The following is a 14,566-nucleotide window of genomic DNA, read 5'->3' on the forward strand; positions in this document are numbered from 1 at the left end:
AATGTCCTTGTACTGTGTTTCCCCGAAAATACGACATGTCCTGAAAATAAGGCCATGCCAATATTTTTCGGGTGAGCAAAAATATAACCCCTCTTCCAAAAATAAGCCCCCTTGGACAACCTCCCTAGGCAGAGCGCCACTCACCAACCTAGCACCAAGACTTGGGGAAGGCGCCAAGCCGCGGGAACTGGGGACGGGGCAAAGGCTCTCACATTGCTTGATGCCTTCGGGATACCGCTAGGTTGGTGAGTGGCGCTGTGCCCAGATGGAGAGGGGGTTTGCCAGTGGCTGCTCTCTTGCGAGTAGTGCCGGGCACAGCCTCAGGACCTTCCTCTCCAGCCGGGCAGAGCGCCATTCACTGACCTAGCAGTATTCCGAAGGTGCCAAGCCGCATGGCGCTCTGCCCGCCCCCCAGCTCCTTGGCTTGGCACATTCGGCGCTTGGCACATAGCGCTCTGCCTGGCTGGAGAGGGTGATTGCTTGAGCGCCTGTTCAGCCCTCAGCTCGCATGCCTCCCAGCCTCACCATGTCCTGGCCCAGCTCACCCTGCAGGGCCAGGGCACCGCCGCCACCACCACCACCGCACTCTGAGCATAACTTCTTCGGCTTCCAAACTCCGGATATTGGCTGCTGAGTCTTCCGGCAGTGTCCACTGTGGGAGTCCTCTCTATGGTTGTGGGCCAGCTGCCGGAAGACTGGTTTGACAGAGAGTTGTTTAGAAGTTAGATATTGGGCTGTTTTTTTGCTTTCATAATTTTTGTCTCTTTCCTTCTATTAAAATTGTGTACAACATTCTTGTTTCTTTCAGAGTCTTAAGCCATCACCCCATCTATTCACCCAGCTGAGCAAAGTGATCAAATTAAGCAAAGTTCAAGAGGTGGGCTTTACTGTTCTATTCTTATGTGCTCAGCAGAGTGTGTGTGTGAGAGAGAGAGAGAGAGAGAATCCACATCTTGATGGAATCCTAAAAATAACCCAGCTAGTATGCTTCTCTTAGCCTTGAGAAATAAGTGGAAGACAATCACCAGCACATCCTCCACTTTTACCTTCTATTGCCAGACGGGCTGTAATATTTGTTGTTTCTGTACTTCAGAATGGTAGGAGCATCGCCCGCATAATCTTGATCCGCTGGATGGATGGGATCTATTGGGCATATTGGGGAGGGATTCAAAAGTGGGGCATAGAGCATCAGTATTCAGTCTTGGGGTTTCCCTTTCATCTGTCTAGTTACCAATCCTGGTTTGTCATTAGACGCATGAAGTGGAAGCAGTGAAGTGTCCCGATCCAGACTCTTGCTCACTGCAGGAATTCAAATTAAAGTGTCCCAAGCAGAAGATATACAGTAATGGGAGTTCATTCCCTTTCTGGTTCCACGGTCAGATTGTTCTTATGATTCAGGATTTTTCCAAAACTTATTGAAATCTCTCTTTGCAACATTATACCCATTACTCTATGTACTGAATTATAATACATTAACTTTTAACTTCTCTTTATTAATAGGTTATTTTTGGTCTTGCTTTGTTGAACTCTTTCAATCCTGATCTACAAGTTTTTGGTAAGATAAATGATAACTGGGTAGGAAACTTCTTCCTGAATTTTTTAACATAATGGTTTTGTTTGCACAACATACCAGTACTTAGGCATTAATGTAATTCACCATTTCTTTATTCACATAATGCAGAGAACACAGTAAACCACAAAAATAATTACATCTTATCCTAACATCTTATGTATCAACAGCATTTTATCCTTGTATCTGTAGGAAGTTAAATGTGGAATTTTAGAAATCTGTAGCTCAGATGCTGATTTGCATAAAAATATCTTCCCTAAGGCATGCTGAGACTCAAGATTAACTGGAAAGCACATACTAACTCACTATACCTATGCGTGTCCTGTTTTACCTCTAGTAGGTGTTTCTATAATAATATAATAATGTCTGTACTGGTAGTCCTCCGCTAACAAGGGCAATTGGAACTGAAAGCATGAGGTTATATAATGATGCTTAGTAATGCTAATTGCCTGTTGCCATCGTTAAGCAAATCATTGTGGGTCATTGAGCGAGGACTTCACATGATTGCCATTTGTGATATCTTGTTAGCATCACCTTTGATTTTGCTTGTCAGAAGCCAGTGAAGAAGGTTGCAAATGGCAACATGTGACTGGCATGGGACGCTGCAATGGCCAGATCTCTGAGGACCAGTGTGGTTTCTAACCAAGGACTTCCTTGTATCATTTAGTATAGCCCCAAAGCCATTGATATGTAAACAAAATTCTGAACTTCAGACAATGTTGTGTTCTCCTGTGCACTGCTTGGAGAATCCAAGCATGGGTTTAACATTGTCCATTTGCCTTGAGACTGAGTTAGAAAAAAGTCTTGGCCACGCCTCCTCTAGCTGGAAGAGTTCAGTTTTTTAACTCAGTCCAGCCTTGGAGAGATGTAAATATTTTTTCTCTAATTCAATCTAGGCAGAGATTATTTATAGCTATAATTTCTAATTCATTTGGGTTTTTTTGTTTATATTTTGGTGTTTTTCGATTAGTTAGACTGTTTTTTATTAATTTCTGGCTTGCTTTGTTCTGGAATTGTTGTTTATGTATTGGCTACGGGTGAGTGTGCTGGTCTGCTGGCTAGAACTGCCACTACCCAGTGGCACTACCAGCAAACCCCTGGTCTGCTGGCTAGAACTGCCACTACCCAGGCGCGACTGGGCGGTAGGAATATTTGATTGCTGTTTCCCTTGCGCCACGGAGTTTTTCAGCAGCTGAAGATACTGCCTGTCACTCGGGCTCGCTTCCTTCAACCGTGGATTGGTTTTGATGACATTGGGGGAGCCAGTATGCCAGTTTCATGCCACCTCATTATTATCCATCATGTCAAGGGCTGCTGCGATTATTTTCGGAGCGTGGGGAGCCGGTACGCCGTTCCCGCTCCATTTTGTTGCAGGTTCAAATTCCGCACCTTTTCTTAAGGGACAACTGCTTTTAGGAGGTTCCATTACAGCTCCCGCCATTTTAATTTGTTGCGATTTGAAACCGGCAGTTATTTTTGGCGCCAGGAGGGTTGGTTCGTTGCTCTCATGCCATTGCGCAGATCGGCTCTTTTCAGTGCGTTCATTGTTCCGGAGCTCTTCAGGGAAAGTTTTTACCCATCTTTGCTCAACCAGAGTTTGTTTGGACTATTAAAGAGGTTTGGAGTAGGCAGCCCAGCAGCTAAATTTGCTGCCACCACTTCCCTGGAAGGGTTATACGGAGAGCCGGGTTTCCTGTTGTCCAGGCCTTTCCGTTTATTACTAATCTTTCATTCTGACGGCTCTACATCCTATGGGTGGGCTAGTGATTCCTAGATCATTCCATCTCAGGTAACAGCACCGGGGCAGAGGTTTCCCCAAGAACACAGCCTACACCAGGGTCTTCTAGTGCCAGGGTGGGTAGGCCTGCCATCAGGGGCACTTCTACCAGGTCCCAGGCAAGAGGGTTGGTGACTCAGGCCACTTCCGCAGCTGCTGATAGGGATGTTAAAAGGAGGCAGAAGGCATGGGAGAAGCAATTCTCCAAGGCCTCCAGACGGGCAGCAGCTCTCCTCCAACTTTGGCATTGGACACACTCTCCTCCCACTCAGCCTGATTCACCCCCTACTCTGGACACCACTCAGGGATGGTCACCTGCGGTGCATCGCTTCCCTACCTGGATGTTGTCCATCGTGTTGCAGGCTCTCACCTTCACTCCGTTCGAGCCACTACGCACCATCAGCCTATGACTGTTGAGACTCTTAAAACTGCCTTCTTCGTGGCCATCACCTTGGTCAGGAGGATTTCCTGCCCAGATCTCTGCATATTTCATCCTGACAGTTGTTTTGTGGCTAGACTCCTCCTTCTTGTCCAAAATCAACTCGTGGTTTCAGAGGGCCCAGGAGATTATTCTTCCGAACATCTACCCACATGCCTATGCCCCTGCGCGAGAGAAGGTGGCATCATATCGATGTAAGGAGGGTTCTCCATAGGTATGTCAAGCAAACAGAATCATCATTCGTCTCCTTTCAGCCAGTATCCATGGGTCAGAAGGCAACATCTAACACCGTGGTTGAAGGCGTCCATAGCCCAGGCTTATAAGCTCCAGGCCAAGCCAGTGCCCAGACGTATCACAGCTCACTCACTCCACGAGGAGTGCAGCTACCATCGCTGCCTCAGCAACTCAAGCTTCCCTTAGAAGGTGGTGACTTAGTCATCTCTGTCGCCCTTCGTCAAGCATTATAAACTGGATGTTTTTGCCTCCGCCAGGCATCTTTCGGGTAATGTGTATTGCAGAGGGTTATTGCCGCTCCTGAGACCCTGGACCAGTCCAGTTTCCGCCCTTAAGACTCTATGCTTTGACATATCCCATGCTTGGATTCTCCAAGCAGCACATAGGAGAAATACCATTGGCTTACCTGAGCAGTCGTTCTGTGTGTGCTGCAGAAGAATCCAACTTCACCCTTGTGACTGTCAGGTCCAAAGTCTGTGTGTGACCTACCTTCTCAGGTTGCATTCCTATAGTACTTACCTGTAGGAATACATTTGCATCTCTCGGATTGGTTGCGCCTTCGGAAATAAACTGAACTCTTCCAGCCAGAGGAGGTGTGGCCAAGACTTTTTTTCTAACTCAGTCTCAAGGCAAATGGACAAAGTTAAACCCATGCTTGGATTCTCCCGCAGCGCACTTAGAACGACCGTTCAGGTAAGCCAACAGTCTTTTTAGGCAGGGTCATGATGAGTGTTTCTGTGATATGGAGCTCTTGGGAGATAACCTAAACAATGCACATGTGTTCCTTTTAAATCAGAAGAAAAAACATTTATGTTTATTCCTAAAGCAACTGTTAATTGCTGTCTATTTGTCTTTTTTTTCCCTTTCAAGCTGCTCAGTTTATTAAACAGAAGCTTCCGGATCTTCTGCGCTCATATATTGACGCAGACGTCAGTGGCAATCAAGAAGGTGGCTTCCAAGATATTGCAATAGAAGTCTTGCACCTCCTTCTTTCCCATCTTCTTTTTGGGCAGAAGGGAACCTTTGGGGTTGGACAGGAACAAATTGAGGCTTTCCTCAAAACATTGCGCAGAGGTAAGTTATGCCCATGATGTGTCTCTTTGAAGCCCACTTCTAAAGAGCCTTGCAGGAAGTAAATTATGTGGAGTTCTCTGGGTTGTTGCATCCCTGAAGTGCATGATTGCACTTACTGATGACCTCAACTGGGGACAGGGAAGGGGTCCATGTTGATCTGTGTTGATATCTCAGTGGCTTCTGATAGAGTCATATTATTGTCAGCCGTGCAAGATACATGAGACCAAGAAAGAAATAGCATATGGGTCTAAAGCTTTTTTAACTAAAACAGTTATGGTAATAGAACCTTGCCAGAGGTGAGTTTCAAGTCCCGGCACTACTGATTTGCTCGTGCCCATGCACGACACTTTTGCGCATGCGCAGAAGCATCCAGGCGGATGGGCGGAGCCTCCTGCCTCCACCACTACCGGTTTGGCTAATCCGGGCTGAACAGGGAGCAATCCACTTTTGAATCTTGCACATCTCAATGTGCTTCCTTTTTTTAATCTTCCTATGAATTGGGGGGGTTGTGACAGCCTCTCCAAGTTATTTGCATAAATCACTTTGTCCTGAGATGAAGTCTTATTTATATCATCACTTCTTTGGGAGTGGATGTTTTCTCAGTCCTTCAAGGCCACCCTCTATCTCACCACAATATTCTTCTGGACTGGATCTGGGGATTAGGAGTGGGAGACACAAGGCTGTGGTAGTTTTCCTTTTTCCAGGGTCAGCTCAGGGGGGTCACTGAGCCTGTGTCCCTTTGTCAACAGGCTATGAGGCACCAAGTGGAGGAGAACAGGCTAGTCTGACCCTGACAAAACTGACTGGTTGGGGGTTTTGAGGCCCCCAAGTCCAGAGATTTTCCATCTTTAGCTCTGAATGAGGTTGCCTCCCCCAGACTGCAGGTGCACAAGATGTGAGTCTTCTGGGACTCATGGCTCCTACTCCAAAAGCAGGGATCTAGAAAAGCCTTTGCACAGGTTGTGTCCATATTTGTATGAGGGAGGCTACTCAAAGAAAATACAGTCACATTTTAGTTGGATTACTATAATGTGTTCCATATGGCAGGGGTTAGGGTTAGTGTCTCCAACCTTGGCAACTTTACAACTTGTAGACCTCAACTCCCAGAATTCCTCAGCCAGCATAATTGGGAGTTCTGGAAGTCTGGAAGATTGAGACCCTTGCTATATGGGACTGCTCTTGCATTTGAAACTTGCAACTGGCTCAGGATGAGCAGTGTGGGCACTTTTAAGCATTTTGTGGTACAGCCATGTACCCCTTTGACTCACAAACTACCCTAGCTTTCAGTAGGCTGTCATGTGCAGTTCAAAGCGCTGGTTAGAAGTGCTGGTTTATCTACTAGACTTTAAACTTTTTCATCAGGTATTTATTTTAATGTCCATGTTTCTATGGAATGAGCAATACTTGTAGTCTTGCTTAGAGAACAAATATCTAATCCCAAATCATGGACTTATCATAATAAACAGTTATATCTTTCTCAGCCTTGAAAGCTGCACTTTTGACTGTTAATTGGCAAGCAGTTAAGTTTTTGTCTGAGATCACATGAGAAATTGGTACTGTAGAATAATCCTGAATTGGTGATGAGCAAGCACATAAATTTATTAAAGAATTAGAAATTCTATGCCAAGCAAAGGATGCCTTTAATGATTCTGAGAGGGTGCATTTTGCACATCTAAATCATTAAGTATATATACTTAAAATATCTATTGACAAAACAATAGACCTTTAGCTTTAGCACAGAAGTTATCAACCTATGATTTATTAGACGGATATGGCCCACCACCTAATATCATCTGGCCTGTAGTCTCAAAAGAAAATGAGAAAGTGGGAGAGAGCAACTCGCCATCCACTCATAGGTGTGACTTCTGGCCCCAATGGAAGAAGGTTGCTGACCTCTGTTTTAGAAATTTCAGATGTACTTGAAATGCCAGGATCATTAAGAGTTTTTGAAATGAAATCAACAATTCAGTTTTACATGAAATTAAAAAAGGCAGTGAAGTATAATGTTAGTAAATCCCAACCATAACACATGAAACGAAGAACTGAAATACCCAATTTTGGACAGTCAACAATTAATTGCTTAATAGCATGATTTAGAATAAAAAACAGATATGATAACAGAACCTGTTTTTATGTATGTGCCCATTGTGAATGCTAATTTTTTTCCCCATCCCTAGATTTCCCTCAGGAGCGTTGCCCTGTGGTGCTTGCACCACTCTTATACCCTGAAAAACGGGACATTCTAATGGACAGGATCCTGCCTGACTCTGGAGGGATAGCAAAAACCATGATGGAAAGTTCTCTTGCAGACTTCATGCAGGAAGTTGGCTATGGCTTTTGTACAAGGTATTTCACTGAATTATTCCAAGTGTTTTTCAGAATGAAAAGAAAGATAATTTAAATTGAGAGTTACAACATACAGCATTGTAGGAGAATGCCAAACTTGCCCAATATTGATGTGAAATTAAATATAGAATGTAATGCTCCATCTAGAACATCCATGTGCTGGTAGTTTTGCTTAGTAATCTCTGCCTTTGAGGTTTGAGGAGGATACCTGGATCTTTCCCATTCAAGCCAAGAAATAACTGGTTGCTCTATTTTCAAATAGTTATTTAACCACTGCTCTGTGCTATTTAAATCTCAGAAGGCTGTTCCACATGTTTGTTATTCCCAAAATCTGACTGCGGGTTTTATATTGGAGCCCAAGTATTTATCCAAAAAGAAAGTGCTTGAAATGTTGTTTCAAGCAAGTGTCCAGAAGTCCCCAAGGGATTGCAGAGTGAGTTGTCTGGAGCTCTAACTGGACATAAACAGATCATGCCTTATCCTGAAGCTCACATGAAGGTGGAATAGAAATGTTTATATTTGGACACAATCTTCAGTAACTGATATATTTTTGGGAAGGCCTTTGAAAGATATTCAAGTTACTTAGTTACTTACCCATCACAATTTTGGAACTAAAGTCATCTTAAGTACAGCCAGAATTATAAACAATTAAAAAGGCCTGGTGAGAGCATTTCAGAACTTTTAAGGATTACAGGAGAGAAGGCCTGTGTTGAGTATCTGTCGCTCATATCTCAGCACATGAGGACACCTTGTTTAACATAGGCTCAGGTGAGAATCTTGAAGGAGAGGTGTACTTTCAGGTAAGGTGCCTACTTTTGGAGAAGGACTAGCAGAGCCAGAGGTGAAAAGAGAGATCAGGCTAGAATCATTACCTAGCCACAAATGAACTGCAGTGTTACTCATCATTATTTTGTTCTGGGAGAAGCGATGAGTACTAAAAATGAGTACTGAGGAAACTACGTGACTTACCACGTGACCCTTTATTTTGGCCGGAAGGAGAAGCAAGTCACTGATGCTAGTAAGTTATACTTTGCTTGTTGAGTCCAGAAGAAAGATTAGTACCAGGACAAGATTTTTGCTTCAAAATGCATTGAGTGCTGAAGTGGATGAGTTTTGAAGCAATCAAGTACTGAGATATGACTGTAAGTCCTACCACCCTTGACTGCCATTGACACATATCTAACTTTAACCAGGTGCTGATCATTAGTTGAGAAGACTCCTGTGCAGAAGGTTTTAGCAATAAGTCAGTTAAATTTGTGCCTGACACCAAGAGCCTTTTCATCTAATATAGATGTCAGTTCTCATGGGTTTGGAAGGGGGGAGATAAAAGAGAATCCAACGTGTAAGATTAGCTTCATACATAGCATGTCTACATTATAGTCTTCTGGCATTAAGTGAAAACCTTTTATTCTACTGTGCGCTGCTTGGAGAATACAGGCATGGGTTAAATCCAGCCAATTAGCCTAGAGACTGAGTTGAAAAAAGTCTTGATCATGCCTCTCTAGGCTTCCGGAAGTCAGTTTTTTAACTCAGTCTAGCCTAAGAGAGACATATTCAAGACTTTCTTCTATTCCATTTTTAATATTGCGAATTTGACTATATTTGGCTTGGATTCTCCAATCGTTAAATTGCAAGATATCTGTGGAATGCAATCTGGTGTGTGAATTGGAACCGCCTTTGGCCGCGGGTGTGTGTGCTGGTTATCCTGGCCCGCCGGGTAGACCCGCTGCCACCCTTGAGTGAGATTATATGTTTGAACTGTGTTTTTTCTGTGTAACTGGAGAAATCAGCGGCTGGTGATATTGTCCGATCACTCGGACTAGCCTCTGTGGCGGCGAGAGGATCAACAGCGCTAGGCGAGCCAGTTCGCCACTCCCGTGCTTGATGTCGTCACTGGCAGGCTGATATGTGCTCTAAATAGCACCTTGCTTCCACTTCCTTTAAACAGGGGAAGTTATTCAGGGAGGCATTAGATCCCATACTAATTGAAAATAAGGGCAAGCAGAAAGTTTTGCCCTCTTTACATCGCAGGGCGGACCATAAGGTGCAACATAAGGAGGCAGTCCTTTTGGCCTGCTGACACTACCTTCTACTACCAGGGCTACCACCAATCCTACCCACAGGGACAGGATCGATCTCAGGACAGGTCTGGATTCAGAGATAGGGGCAGACAGCAGCAATTCCAATAGTAGCAGCCCCAGGCCAGGTGATCCTTTCGGGGATCAGGTAGCCGCCCCTTCTGTAGGTATAAGCGACTCCCAAGTACCTATCCCCATTGGCAGTCGGCTTCTACATTTCGTTGACCAATGAGAGGTGACAACATCAGACTGATGTTGTTCATGATTGAGACGGTGATTCAGACTGTGAGGCTGGGCCTCACTGGAATTCCTCTCCAACCCCCCGAGACACTTTTATCAGTTGCCCCACCCCCCGCTGTCAGATCAAGTCGGGTCTCATGGAGACCGAAATCCAACATATGTTGGATATCAGGGCCATAGAGCCGATTTCCGGGGCCCAAGTGGGGTGCAGTTTTTACTCAATACTATTTTTAGTTCCCAAGATTTCGGGGGGGTGGGGGTGGAGAGCGATCCTGGACTTAAAGAGGTTCAGTGTCCACCTCACATACAAGCGTTTCAAGATGCAATCTCTCCAAGCCATCTTGGGATGCATATGCCAGGGCGATCTTACTTCAGTGGACATCAAGGAGGCTTACCTTCATGTCCCGAAAGAATTGCTCATCAGAAATTCCTGAGATTCTGTTTTGCCAGCCACCATTAACAATATTGGGTCCTGCCATTCGGGCTGTCATCAGCCCACAGGACTTTCACGAAGTTGCTGGCGGCAGTGGCGGAGCACCTTAGGTTGGTCCCGGTGAGGTTACAATGTTACCTCGACAGCATTTTAATTCAGTCGTCATCTCCAGACCAAGCTCAGTAGGATCTCCAGATCACAATCCAGGCCCTTCAACAGCACAGGTTCATTGTGAACTTCAACAAGAGTGATCTGCAGCCTTTCACCAGTCTTCTGCATTTGGGAGATGTTATAAATACCAACACAAATAAGGTCTCCCTCTCTCGAGAATGGTGCGCCAGCATTTAGTCGCTGACACCCTAGACCCACTCCCAACGGTCAATATCCCTGGCAGTCCTAGCACACCTGTTCGGGAAAATGATTTCCTGTATAGATGTGGTACCCTGGGCTTGACTCCAAGCATGAACCCTTCAGTGGTTCTTACTGCCGTACCAATGGGCCAATGATGGGAGTTCCAACATCAAGGTACAGGTGCCGTCCAGAGTTCATCAATCTCTATGATGGTGGACATTTTCCGCCCTTCTCAGAGGATGCCTGTTCAAAGAGCCGGACCGCATCACCATCACAACTAACGCCAGCCTCTTCGGGTGAGTAGCTGACTCCCAGAATCAGGTGGCACAGGGTTGGTGAGCCAATGGGACTTAGCCAATAACATCAATTGGCTGCAAAAGAGCTGTGAGTCTGGCGCTTGACCACTTCTGGTCGTTAGTAGTCGCCACCTTCTCACACTCACCGACCATGTGGCCATGAAAGCCCATATCAATGGTCAGGGTGTACACATTCCAGGTCCCTCATGATCGAAGCAGAGAGGCTGAGGTTCTACACCCTATCCATTAGGGCGGAACACCTATCTGGGATTGCGAACGTCCAAGCAGACTGGCTGAGTAGGTCGACCGTGGATCATTCAGAGTGGTGGTTACATCCAGATCTGTTCCAGGTCCTGTCCTATCGATTCGGCCAGCCAACAGTGGATTTGTTCGCCCATCTGATGAACACTCAGCTCCTGAGATTTCTTTGTCCAAGGAGTGGAAGGGGTGAATATCCCTCGCTGCCCATGGCCTCGGGGGTTGCTGTATGCCTTCCCCCCTCTGCCTCTCATTCTGAGAGTCATCTGGAAGATATTGGCAGAGGGAGCGGAAGTGCTCCTCGTAGCTCCCCATTGGCCCAGGTGCACCTGGTACACCGACCTCATCAATGTGTCCATCTCGTGCCTTTGGCGGATTCCCGACAAGAGGATTGTCCTCAGCCAAGGGGCCATACTACATCCAATGGCTTCAATTAGCCGTGTAGCACTTGAAGGGGACATCTTGAGGTGGGCCGAACTCTCACAGAGGGTCATCCAGACCATCCAGGCAGCCAGACGACCTTCTACTACCAGGATATACGAGGCGACGTGGGCAGCCTTCTCCAGGTGGAGTCGCAGGCAGGCGCTGGACCCAGTTTCAGCTTCAGTACCTTAGCTCTTCGAATTTTTACAGGACAGACTGGATAAAGGGTTGGCACTAACTACCCTTCAGAGGAAAGTTGCAGCGTTGTCCCCAGTCCTACTGTCGGTGGACTCATACTCTTGCACACCATCCTAGGTTACGTACCTTCCTCAAGAGAGTGACCAACATCAAGCCTCCTGTAGTCCATCGTTATCCCACCTGGGACTTGACTCTGGTGTTACAGGCACTCACATCTCCGCCATTTGAACCGTTAAGGATGGTCAGCCTTCGTTTGCTGACCTTTAAAGTGGTTTTCCTCGTCGCCATCACATCAGCCAGGAGAGTGTTGGAGCTGGCAGCCCTCTTGGCCAGAGAGGACCTATATATTCTTCATGCAGACAGAGTCGGCCTGAGTTTAGATCTGTTGTTCCTTCCGAAGGTCAACTCCTGTTTCCATCGGGGCCAGGAGGCCATCCTTCCGAATTTTTGTCCTAGGCCAAGCCATTCACTGGAATGTAAGTGGCACCTCCTAGATGTCTGTCGGGCTCTTCACAAAGTTAGGCGTGCAGTGGCTTTTCAAAGACAGAGGCCATCTTCATTTTGTTCCAGCCGGCCACCATGGGCAGAAAAGTGATGCCTTCTACCATGGGTCGATGGCTAAAGGCCTGCATAGCCTTAGCGTATGAACACCAATCTCAACCTTTACTCAGATGTATAACTGCCTACTTCACTAAGAGTGCGCCCACCACGGCAGCTTAGACCACACAGGCATCATTAGAGGAAATATACAGGGCGGCAACATGGTCTTCCCCTTCATCAAACATTACAAGTTGGACAAATTGCCTTGGCTGAGGCGACGTTTGGGCAACGGGTTTTGCAGAGGGTTCAAATCCATAAGCCTGGACCAGATCTCTTCCCGCCCATGAGACTTTGTTAGCTTGGGTATATCCCATGCTTGGGTTCTCCAAGCAGCACACAAGAGTAAGTCCGTTGGCTTACCTGAATGGCTGTTCTCTGTGCGCTGCGTGAGATTCCAAACCTGCCCTGTGCCCGGCTGGTCCAGGATTTGTGGCCTGATTTGTTGACTTCATTTTACATCATCTTGGACGTTCATCTTACGACTGTGCTTCATTAAAAAACTGACTTCCGGAAGCCAAGAGAGGTGTGGTAAAGACTTTTTTCAACTCAGTCTCTAGGCTAATTGGCTGAATTTAACCCACACTTGGATTCTTCTGCAGCGCACAGAGAACAGCTGCTCAGGTAAGCCAATGGACTTTTTCAAATAATTTTACAACTATTTTTATTTCTGAGATCTTCACATTACTATGCATTTGTTGCTTGTATAAGCCCTCATTGTTGTATTAAGTTACTTAATATGTACGAAGAGAGCTTCATTAATTGGGCAATGTAATATTTTAAATAAAACAAACATTATCTATCTTTCATACTTAGCGTGGAAGAATGTCGCAGTATCATCACGCAGTTTGGTGTTGGGGAGGTTACAGCTGCCCAGGTTGCCAGGGTTTTGGGAATGATGGCTCGGACACACTCTGGATTGACAGATGGCATTCCATTACAGGTAAAAAAAACTAAAAGGGGCTTTAGCACTGTCAAAAAATAGTTTTTTTCTGGAGAACACACCTGTTCTGATTTAGGCTTCCCAAGATCATGAAGCAGACACCTTGTCCAGATAAAACCTCTTTTATTTAAGTTCCCTTCGGGGAGAGGGGGCGGTCTATAAATCTTGAAAATAAATAAATAAATAAGTTAAAGGCAATTCCTCTCCAGCTGTAGTTGAGATTTCACAACTACAGACCTTTATTAGGCTTTTAGAGTTGCCAGGCCTATATTTTCCAAACGCCATGCTGTAGCAACAGTTACTTGGCAAGAAGTCAGGAACAGATCTTTATCCTAATGAATTGAATTAATTGTCTCTGCAAACTCCCCTCCCCTTTCGTTCCTCTTTATTCCCTATGGGAGGAGCCATTCACCGTCCACGTGCCTTTACTTCCTAATTGGCCCTTGTTCCTTAGCTGTTCCCTTCCCCTGGCAACTCTGCGCATGCGCACACTGGGAACAGTCTCCAGTTGTTCTTCTGCTCCACTGATAACCAACACCGAAGGCAGGTGATAACTGCTGGATGGTCCTGTCCCCATCTCTGCCTCTGATGCAGAGCACACATCAGAGCCTTTCCCAGACTCCAGGACTGGCGCATTTTCCTCCCCAACCTCCTCACTGTCTGAGTCTGCTACCAGCTCCGCTGCCCGCTGGAGAGCCACAGCAGCACCCCTTCTGATAGCACAATCTGTCATGGTCACTGTTGAAAGTCCACATTAGACATTTATCAGAAGGCGAACTCGAAATGAGGATGGTTCACAGGTGTCTGGCTGGTTCTGTTTTACCTTGTTAAAAATGAAAAGCAATACAGTAGTCTTCATTTAATGGCAATTTGCAGTTCAACAGTGACGAAATAGAAACTTTACAACCAATCCTTGCATATAGAAACTTTACAGGTCGGTAAAGCAAAGGGAAGTTGAAGTAAGATCAAAAGCACAATCGCAGATTAACTTATTGACTGCTTTAGCAAGCAAATTGCCAGTCTACTGTTTGATCACTAGACAAGGATTGCCTGTATTTAAGAAATAGAAATAGGGGTCTTGCTAGGCACTAAGTAAATGTCCTTGAATGTAAGACTTACATTATTACCCATTTCTCTATTATAAATGATTAGAATTTTAATTGACTTTAAAGTGAGTGAGTAGGGAACTGGCGTTTTCTTTTTAAACACTGCCCATTAAAATTGTCAGGGTTTGTGCTTTCAATTGACTGATTATTTAAATCTGTCTTGTAGACATACAGAAGCAGCTTGTTGAATCGGTGCTTGGAGA

The 14,566-nt window shown here is 45.5% G+C and overlaps 1 protein-coding gene across 4 annotated transcripts in view; it reads left to right on the forward strand.

Annotated features, from left to right (window-relative positions):
- The window catches only part of CNOT1 (CCR4-NOT transcription complex subunit 1), a 185,816-nt gene that overhangs the window by 38,487 nt on the left and 132,763 nt on the right, over positions 1-14,566 (forward strand). For all 4 annotated transcript variants that reach the window (XM_081963630.1, XM_081963628.1, XM_081963627.1 and 1 more), the window contains exons 5-9: positions 809-877; positions 1,501-1,555; positions 4,891-5,094; positions 7,272-7,440; positions 13,131-13,257. In XM_081963630.1, the coding sequence (XP_081819756.1) occupies positions 809-877; positions 1,501-1,555; positions 4,891-5,094; positions 7,272-7,440; positions 13,131-13,257 (624 nt within the window). The remainder of the gene's footprint in view (positions 1-808; positions 878-1,500; positions 1,556-4,890; positions 5,095-7,271; positions 7,441-13,130; positions 13,258-14,566) is intronic.

This window comes from Natrix helvetica, assembly GCF_964273705.1.
Source record: "Natrix helvetica genome assembly, chromosome: 10".
Classification (NCBI taxonomy): domain Eukaryota; kingdom Metazoa; phylum Chordata; class Lepidosauria; order Squamata; family Natricidae; genus Natrix; species Natrix helvetica.